Here is a 9,681-nt window from a genome sequence, read left to right as displayed (position 1 = left end):
ACTTTTTAAACCAGTCTCTATACTCCTATACCTCTTCATTAGAGTCAGCTTTTCTGTTATATACGAGAAACGTCTAACGTCATTTTCTGCAAAATCTGCATTTGTTCTGATGTCAAGAATTTTTAATTTAACAAGATTTAGGAGACTTGGGCACTATCATCATTTTTTGGAATGAATATCTCAAACAGCACTGATTTTGAACCTGTCAGTGAACTGCAGAGCTACGGAACTCTTTCGGTATTGGATTCCAGTTTACCAATCAATGCAATGATAAATTGTGTTTCAGGCAGCTTCGTTTGGATTCATTTTAACGTCGTTCACACTGTTTGGAATCAGACAATCAAAATTTGATAACACTTTTGCCCGGATCTTGGCACAAAAACTCGTTGCTCATTTGCTTGCTTTTATCATGTTCGGTTTCCGACCACTAAGTGTAAAAAATTGGTAAGTTTGAAACCATTCAGTCGTATTTTGTTTGTCATACACAACATTTCAGGAGTGGGAATCCACCAACAGCAGAGTTTGTGCAAACTCTTGAAAAAACTCTATTCTGTCTTACATATGGAATTTCATTGAACTATGTCGGAGTTTTGGTGTATTTACTATCGATTGTTGTCTACCCAACACTTAAACCGTATAATTGCAGAAGGTAACATTTGGGCAAAAATAATTTTAATAGTTTTCAAATGCCTAACGTCATCAAACAAACTGGTAGTAATTGAAATCACCCAACAGATTTTTGAAAACCTGCCAAACGACTCATTTTATCCAGACTCGAAGCAGCAATATTATGGTTCTCATTGATGATTCCTTTTACACTGATGTGTTGGTTTGGATCACAAAACGAATTTAACGAAGTTTGTAATAGATCTCAACGTCTGTTATTCAATCAGTTTTCAGTCGTGCACCCCTTCTATCTTCAATCGCTTTGAAATTTTGTCTGCTATCACATTTTCCCTCTGGATTGTATTGATGATTGCAATCAAAGGAAAATTCGTAAGAGTCAGTTATTGATGAAAGGTCAATGTTTCATTTAGCCAAGAGAGCTACAATTTTCTTCGATGATTATCGCAGAGCATAGTCGCAAATTAGTGGCTCAGGCCACTGTCATTATGGTGTCTTTACAATTGCAAATTTTACCTTTTTGGTTTGTTGCAGACGGACAAAGTTTTGGTATAAGTTGTGATTTGGACTTCAAATTGTTAACCCAATATTCTATTTACTTCGTTATAATGTACTCTATTGATAAGTAAGTGACTATTAGAAATAAGGTTGATGTAATATCAGTTCATCATGGTGAACAGTGATTAATTTTGGATTTCTCAAACTAATAATAATAGTAATAAAAATAGTGACGTGGTGAGAGTAGAAATTGGTCATTTGCAATGTTTTCAGTGTCCTCCTGTATTGTTTCCACGATCAACTTCGCGCTTGGATGACTTCAAAAATTTCTCGGCTGCTTCGTTTTGCAAGAGTATTGAGAAAAATAATATTCTCAAATAATTTCAATTACTTCAACCTTACAGAGAAACCAGACAGAACAAAATAATAACTCAATGGAAATGACAAATGTTGCTTGAAAAATCATTTTTCAATTATGTTGTTGGCGACAACAATTACAATTACTAACTTCTATAGTTAAGAGGCAATGTTTTACCACTATAAATTGTTTATCTTCAATAAATATATTTTTCAGTTATCTAATTTCAATATCATCCCCTAATCATTAAATAAATAAATTGTCAATATTATACATATGCTCTACTCCACAAAAAAGTCATTCCACCCTTCATTTTTCCCAAAATTCTTTGGGTAATTTTTGAGAAAAGGGAGCCAACATAAAAAAAATGTTCTAAATTAGAATAACAACTAGGTCATTGCGCTATTTTTCCTATCAGTTGACCTAAAAACGAAAAATTCTATAACATTTGATTTGACGATTCCACAAAAGTATCGTTCCACTTTGACATAGTTTCCTGGGTCAAATCATTCCAATTTCAATTTTTGAACTTCGGTTTTCTGTTTGTACAAAACTGTTGAACTTTTTTTGAAAAGGAAAAATTTCTGGAATATTTGGCAACAGCATTATTTTTACCAAAAAAGGGAGATTTGTGTTTTTCAAAAGGAATAGATTGATACTCCTATAATAGAAAATTATGAGTTTTTTCAAAATGTAGACTCAATTATTTAAAGTGTATCAAACAAAGTCTGATCCTTGTTAACTTCTCATATTTGTTGAACAATTTCAGTTGTTATGTCACTACAGGGAAAGAGGAAAGAGGAAATACTAACTGCTATCAAAATTACAGAGTCTACAATAAAGCATATGGTTTGCGTTTAATGTATTATTACTAACTTTGTTAATTTTGCCGTATTGAGAATATCGGCTTCTCGACATCCTTTGGAGATTGGCAATTGCAGATGTTTTCTTTGTCTATATCATTTTGTTTTCTGTAACATTTTCTGTGGCGAGCCACCAATTCCCGGACTGCGCCAATCATTGAGAACATAAGACTATTGTTATGGGATTGTCGTCATACAGGACTGGCTGAATAGTAAGTTTTGATGAAGCTAATCTCAATAACAGTTTCTACTCAACAGACAACCGTCTGCCAGAACATTAAATAGTGTAAATGTTGTAAATCCTTCTTTTATTACTTATTAAAAATGTTTCTTTGTTGAAAGTTTTGTTTTTCAAAATAACATTTGTATTTATTAAACGAAAGCAGGTGCAAAATTAAACAAAACAGTTGATTTTATCAGTAATACGGATCAATAATACGTGTTTTCAGAAGCAAATACGGAATGGTGGAGCCCAGTTTAAGGTTTGCTGTTTTTTAAGCGTCGAGGAAGTGACGCTCGTTCATCCAGTCGTCATCGAGGAACTTGGTGCTGGAAAGATGCAAAATGAACCTAGTTCAATTGAAAAATATAACTTACATATAGTTTCTGATTCCGTCAGGCAAAAGAACGACAACGTTAGCATCAGCTGGAAGGTTCAATGACTTGCACTCTTCAAGAGCGTAGTGGACAGCACATCCGGAAGATCCTCCGCAGAGAATTCCCTCAGTTCTGATGAGCTCACGAGCCATCAAGAACGATTCCTTATCGTGAGATTTTGCCCAGTAGTCGATAGCACTGGTGTCCAGTGTTCCTGGCAAGAAGTCGTATCCAATACCCTCAACCTCGTAGAAATCGATATCAGTCTCCGCTGGACCAGCAAGAATAGATCCATGGGGGTCGACTCCAACAACCTTGGCTGTTGGAATCTTCTCGTGAATCTTGCGTGAGATTCCGGTGACGGTTCCTCCGGTTCCAGCAGTAAGAACCTGCAAAATAAAAGTGTGAAACTAATAAAACCAAACGTCATTGCATCAATCTATTTTGGAATATAAGACTCACCACAAGATCAATATGCTTATCTCCCATATCATAAATAATCTCCTCAGCGGTTTGTTCGTAATGAGCCAATGGATTTCCTGGATTGCAATATTGATCAAGAACGACAGCGTCTTGGATTTCACTCTTCAAACGAAGAGCGACTCCAATATGAGAATGTGGGCTGTCAAATCCAGCCTCATTTGGAGTACGGATAATGGTTGATCCGAGAGAGGCCATAGCAATAGCCTTTTCCTTAGACATTTTCTTTGGCATGGTGATGATACATTTGTATCCACGAACAGCTGAAGCAAGAGACAGTCCGATTCCAGTGTTTCCAGATGTTGGCTCAATGAGAGTCACTCCTGGGACCAACTTTCCTGGTCTTCCGGTCTTTTCAGCAATCTCAACCATTCTCTTAGCAATACGATCTTTAGTCGATCCACCGGCATTCATGTACTCACATTTGACATCTGAAAATCAAAAAAAAGTTCATTGAATTTGTTCGCTATAGTGAAGTTCACTCACAAACATTGCATTTCACTCCATGAGCTTTTGGAACGTGTTGAAGTTTGACAAGTGGTGTTTTGCCAATAGCATCGAGAACGGTATCAAGGACAAGAGGTCTCTCTGGGCTGAAACGAGACACTTTTTAAACTTGACGGCTTCTTCAATAATTCAACTCACTTGAACTCATTGAACTCAACATCCGAGTGAGACCACGATTTGGTTACTGGGTCTTGAGTCCACTCTCCAGCCAGCTTAGTTGGGTCGTATTCCAAAACCTTTGGGTCATAAGTGCTATTTGGTTGTGGCCCATCTTTTCTGGTCACCACATTTTTCTTGTGTGCAGTGATCCAATCATCATCAAGGAAATGGCGCAAGTAGTTTCTGATACCATCTTGAAGAACTACAATAATAGTGGATCCAGATGGTAGCTCTTTGGCAAGCTTGATGGCTTCAAGAACCGCGGCACCAGAAGATGGTCCAGCCATGATTCCTTCAGTTCCGATGAGGTGACGAGTGAAGGCGTAAGCCTCATCTTCGTCAACTTCACGTTGCTCGACACCATATTCCTGGAATTCAGTCCATTAAGAAAACACGATTTCATTCTTGTCAAAGTACCTGAAGCAGATCTTTTTTCAAATCCAATCCCATTTCTGGAATAGTATTCTTCTTGCAAGTGACTCCAACAACACGGACTCCATGATCGCCTGTTCCCTTGTAGTACGCAGCAATACCAGCAGCTGGTGCACCAGTGTTCAATGGGATCACGACTGCTCCAACCTTTCCGATAGACTTGTTATTCACAGCTCTCTCGATTTCACATGCCGTTTTTTGGAGATTAGCAACAAAAGCAGCGTTAGTGGTGAACTTATTCAAACAGAAGACGTTTTTCTGTTGAGCAGCTTCTTCGGTCTGAGCACGAGCTTCAGAATAAGTGGTAACTGGCAATTCGACTACATCAACTCCCAATGTATGTAGAACAGTGTCTACCAAAGCGAATTCTCCTTTGGGTGCGTAGATGGTCAATCTGAAATAAAAAGGAGAATGAGTGACGTGTTGCTTTTTGATCTTTTTCATTTTCTTACTTGATGCCCTTCACAGCAGCAACTGTTGCGTACGAGATGGCTGCAGACCCACCAGCGGTCACAAATACTTTGTCTCCTCTCACAACTCCGATCTCTTCAGCAAACTGAAAATTGAATGTTCAATCTAAGCAAACCAGTAGCCATTATACCTGGAAAGCTTTATCGGCAGTACGATCTTCAAGGGATCCTGCGATATTGAGATACTCTAGTTTCACATCTGAAAAAAGTAAAATTTTTTGTGCGCTGTCGTGACCAAAAGCCAATTGTCAAACATAGACGAGAGGTTAGACAAATAGAAAAAAGTAAAAGAGGTAAAAAACGCAAAACCCAAATGAAGGTTGCGTTAATGAGCTTTTTTGTCATCAAAACTCACAAATATCGCTTTGAAGTTGGTGCTCGACCTTGAGTTTTCTAAGTGGGACGAGAGGAGTGGGACGTTGAGCGGCTTCCAAGATATTGTTATAGGTGACTCCTTTTCTGCAAGCAGAGAATTAATTAATGAGAAAGATAATTATGTTTAACAGATGTGACAATCTTATCAACACGTGGTCATTTATCATTTATCATTCTCATTCATTTGATCATTATCTTTTAGAAAATAGAAATTCTAACTACAATTCCCAAAATGTCTTATTTTCGTTTGACATTTTTTGCTGAATTCCTACTGAAAAACGTTTTGCTGAATGCAAATAGATCGAACGATACGAAAATTTTCCAAAGATTGAAATCATAAACCGTTGGCAATAATAATTCTTACTGATAACAAAAATTGGAAGTGAATGTTTCTGAGTGCTACGTGATTTTACAAAAAAACTTTGTTTCAGATCAAAAAGTTGATACCGGGAGCTCACCTAGTTGATCCATTATTGGCTGCAACTCCGTTTTGACTCATTGTTGTACCTGATTCGAGTGATTCCTAAAAGACCCTGAAAATTATAAATGAGAAAAATAAACGTGACAATTGTATGGATGAAAAGTTCAACTGACGAAGAGCAAAAAGAAACACGAAAAAGCAACAGTTGGTCCTAACTTCTAGACCAATGCCGAAAGATAATAGAAATCATGGACTGATAGGTATCTTTATGAGGGTGAGACACGAGAAAAAGAAATGGGCGGAGTCGAGAGGATGGTTCTTCTAGCAAACATTGCGAGGAACTTTTTTCTGTCGATTAATTGAAAAGATGCTGATTGAAAATAAGAAATAATGGTAGCCTCATGGTTTGTGAAGGTCAAAAAATCAAAAACCGCCCTAAAAATCTTGAAATTCTCTTTTCGTTGAAATGAAAACGAAAGAGTGTGGGAAAGCAATGGTGTCATCTTATCAATTTTGCCCAACTAAAAAGTTTTTGTGAAACAGAGAACTTTGTCGTCTTTCTTTATCTATATTATCTTGACAGGTAAGATAGAGAAAAAACTAGACAAAGAAGTGGTTATTTTCTTTTTTCATCTAATCTCGTACAGTTTTGCAGAGGGCAAAGTTTTCTAAGACCACTAACTGGGAGAATTGAATTAGAAAAGAACTGTTTTATATTGAGTCAACACGTGATCGTCTTGAGTGTTGAATTATCTTGAATTGACATCAGGTGAGTCGTGGTCCAGAACATGTCATAGGTGACTCAGTAGATACTTATCTTCAAACTACTAATCAATATTTTCCCATGGTTATTTTATTGAAAGAAAACGACATTTACATTTTTAAGATTGAAAAATGTTGGCAAAGTGAGAATATTCGAACAAACAAAAGAAGAATTGGGGAGAGATCATGAAGAATTCAAGATCTGGCATGGTTCATCATTACCTAAACAACACAAGACGACCAATAGACAAATGATGATGAGGAAAAGGGGATATATTTACAACGGAAAAAAATGATGAGTGGGGGAAAAGGGGCAGAGAGGACGAGAAGAGCAGAACATAGTGTACAAAAAATGCGCAGGAGGGCAATAGACGAGATGACCTAGCTGCCAGGTAAATTACGGTGACGAATAATTATGGGAGTGAGATGGCAGAGATTTGGTGAACTGTCCGTCAGAGTGTATAGAGAATGATTTGTGGATTAAAGGGATAAATGAAGAGGGTGAAAAAAAAGTATGAAAGAACGAATGAAATCGAAAACCGGCCGGAACTCCCATCAACAAAAACGAAAGAATTTTATATTTCTGAAAAAGATGATTTCTGTTTCATAAAAATTCTGTCAGCTTTTGAGATGAATGGTTTTTGTTCCTTTGTCTAACAGTTCCGGTTTGTTCATTTTCTGATAGTAATTAAGATATATAAACGTGTGGTTAATAAATAAATAATCAGATTTCAACATCGATCAACTTTTCCATCCAACGATCCAGTGCATCTAAACCTCATTACTCTTGGTGTTCTTGAGTCGATTTGGGACGCGCGTCGGTTCTCGGACCGTTGCCCGTGTACCGCGAGGCGAGATTGTGGAGGCGTTCGGTTGTTCGGCTGCATTGCACCGTGCCCGCATTGCGGCAGCAGCAACCCGTTGGGCTTCGGCTTCACGAACCGTCGTCGATCGGCGGACAGACCGACTTCCTGCAAAAGTGATCGCATTTTCGATCGAGATGTGAATTTTGTGGGGACGGTGTGTGGAACAGGTTGGCCTGCAGAGAAAAGAAAGAGAAATGTGATAGGATATAATCTGTGTGACGGTAAGGAAAGATAGATTTACAAATGTTGGAGATACACAATTTGACGACGTCTAGTCCTATCACACACTGATATACAATGAATTCAGTAGTCTAGAATTCAATTTGTCTATATTTTTATCTTATCAATAAATTGATCTACAATCGGAAATCTAACCACATTATAATATTTTTCTGAACACTCTGCAAATTCAGTGGTCTACAATGTCGGCAACTGACGCAATCTCATCACTAGAATTTTTTAACTACTAGATAATAATTTTTTGATGTACCCAGTCTCATTGAATTGAAGAGACGTACGTGCAGAATGATAGAAACATTGTGTGAAAAGTATAATAGTTTTTGAGAGGTGAAAAAGAACCACGTGATTTGATAAGAGCATAACCGTGACTTTTGAAGGAAGAGAGAAGGGAATGAGGAGAAAAACACCCGACCGTCATGCATACCTCCTTACCAGCAGTGTCCATGGTACTGCAGTAATAGGAATTCCTTTTTGGCTCTGTGCCAAAACGATATAAGAATGGGTTGATGCAAGTGCTGAAAACATGTTCAAATATATGATTTACACAATGGCAAATTTACCTTGCAATAATAATAGCTTGAAGCCAGTTCATCTTGCTAACCATTTCCTGACACTCATCAGAAACACAAACGATACGGAGAAGAGCCAATACCTGAACAAACGGATGATATCTAGATCAGAAGAATTTCAATTACTTGATATGGTAGCCATGTAAACAAGAAAGTGCATATGATAGCCACGGAAGCTTTGAGAAATCGAGCCTTTGTGTTTGTGGTCTTCTGCCCACTTTGTCCACCATCCTGCAATTATATTTTATTGTATTTCTTGTTCAACTACCTATCATCACTGTATTATCTGTAATCTATGAGTACTTATTATTCAAAATGTCAGAAATAGCGTGATATATTATTTCGTTTGCTTTCTGATGTTACTACACTACTCCATTATTTCTGATTGTCGTGAAATGCCAGTTTTCATATTTTTCTTAAGAATTATACTAAATTTTCGAATTCCTAGACAAGCCAAAACAACTGTCATATATAACATCTGTGTATTCAATTTTCACTACCGTATACCTGAAGCAGACGACGTTCGGCCATCTGTTTTCTGATTGAGAACCCAATAGCCAAATAGCATATAATAACTATAAACAATGGGATGTAAAAGGAAGTTATGACGTGGAACAGGTTGAAAGCAATCAAGATATCCTCGTTAAACACCTGAAAATGGTCTCATTGGCCTCTACTGAACCCCTCATCAGACAATCAATCATACATCAGTTCTCGGGTAGCACTGATACATGTTCTCTTCCCCATTGATCCGAATGGTTCCCCGAAGAACGCTCATTGGTGATGCACAAACGACAGCACAGCCCCAAGCTAAGGAAATAAGCCAATTAACTCGGTTTGCGCCGGTCCGATAGCTGCTCAATGGAGATCTGAAACGAGAGAAACGTGTCATTTTTCCTATTTCCTAAATGAATATCCTTTTTACGTACGTTATACAGCATAACATATCAATTGCAATAGCGGCAACCATATTCGACCAGAGATGAAAGGGAAGAGCACAGAGAAAACTGAAGACACGACACATGATATCTCCTAAAAAAAAAGAAAAGTTGCAGATCTGTAGTGTGACCACTTTAACAAGAAGATACCTTGAGTCCAAACGATATTGTAAATCCAGTAGCTTCTCCAGATTCCGTACATAAAAAGAACCATGATATGAGCAATGAGAAGTTGTCGGCTTAGTTTCACCAAGCGGGATTCCACACCTCCTTCTCGAACGTTGCTGTAATTATAGGACGGGTGGTCAGAATGTTGGCTCAAACAGGAATATTGAATTGCTGATCACTTTTTTACAGCAGAGTACACACATATCCATCAGTAAACACTTACCGACTTGTCTTCACAAATGCAAAAATATTGATTGGAGTTCCAATGATAAAAAACGCAAGTTGATAGAACATCTCAATGATTTCCGACGTTGAATGCATCATGACAAATGCCTCTGCCGTTGAGTTGTTCAT

The 9,681-nt window shown here is 37.6% G+C and overlaps 3 protein-coding genes across 3 annotated transcripts; 1 reads left to right on the top strand and 2 right to left on the bottom strand.

Annotated features, from left to right (window-relative positions):
• Positions 1-171: 171 nt before the first annotated feature.
• Positions 172-653, top strand: GCK72_023511 (uncharacterized protein; the record flags this gene model as incomplete). Its single annotated transcript, XM_003102613.1, has 3 exons — positions 172-237; positions 287-444; positions 497-653. The coding sequence occupies 3 exons, from the start codon at positions 172-174 to the stop codon at positions 651-653; spliced, it is 381 nt and encodes a 126-aa protein (XP_003102661.1).
• Positions 654-2,837: 2,184 nt separating this feature from the next.
• Positions 2,838-5,862, bottom strand: GCK72_023510 (uncharacterized protein; the record flags this gene model as incomplete). Its single annotated transcript, XM_003102575.2, has 10 exons — positions 2,838-2,892; positions 2,941-3,329; positions 3,403-3,851; positions 3,907-4,013; positions 4,066-4,454; positions 4,504-4,912; positions 4,971-5,074; positions 5,120-5,187; positions 5,344-5,447; positions 5,822-5,862. The coding sequence occupies 10 exons, from the start codon at positions 5,860-5,862 to the stop codon at positions 2,838-2,840; spliced, it is 2,115 nt and encodes a 704-aa protein (XP_003102623.2).
• Positions 5,863-7,277: 1,415 nt separating this feature from the next.
• GCK72_023509 (uncharacterized protein) lies at positions 7,278-9,681 on the bottom strand (the record flags this gene model as incomplete). Its single annotated transcript, XM_053735422.1, has 9 exons — positions 7,278-7,585; positions 8,085-8,167; positions 8,213-8,304; positions 8,348-8,452; positions 8,729-8,872; positions 8,928-9,090; positions 9,151-9,253; positions 9,310-9,443; positions 9,551-9,681. 9 exons carry the CDS (start codon positions 9,679-9,681, stop codon positions 7,278-7,280), a joined length of 1,263 nt encoding a protein of 420 aa, XP_053578988.1.

The sequence above is a fragment of the Caenorhabditis remanei genome, chromosome X, assembly GCF_010183535.1.
Source record: "Caenorhabditis remanei strain PX506 chromosome X, whole genome shotgun sequence".
NCBI classification, from domain to species: Eukaryota; Metazoa; Nematoda; class Chromadorea; order Rhabditida; family Rhabditidae; genus Caenorhabditis; species Caenorhabditis remanei.
The sequence above is the reverse complement of the archived record's forward strand: the minus strand, read 5'-3'. Positions and strand labels throughout refer to the sequence as shown.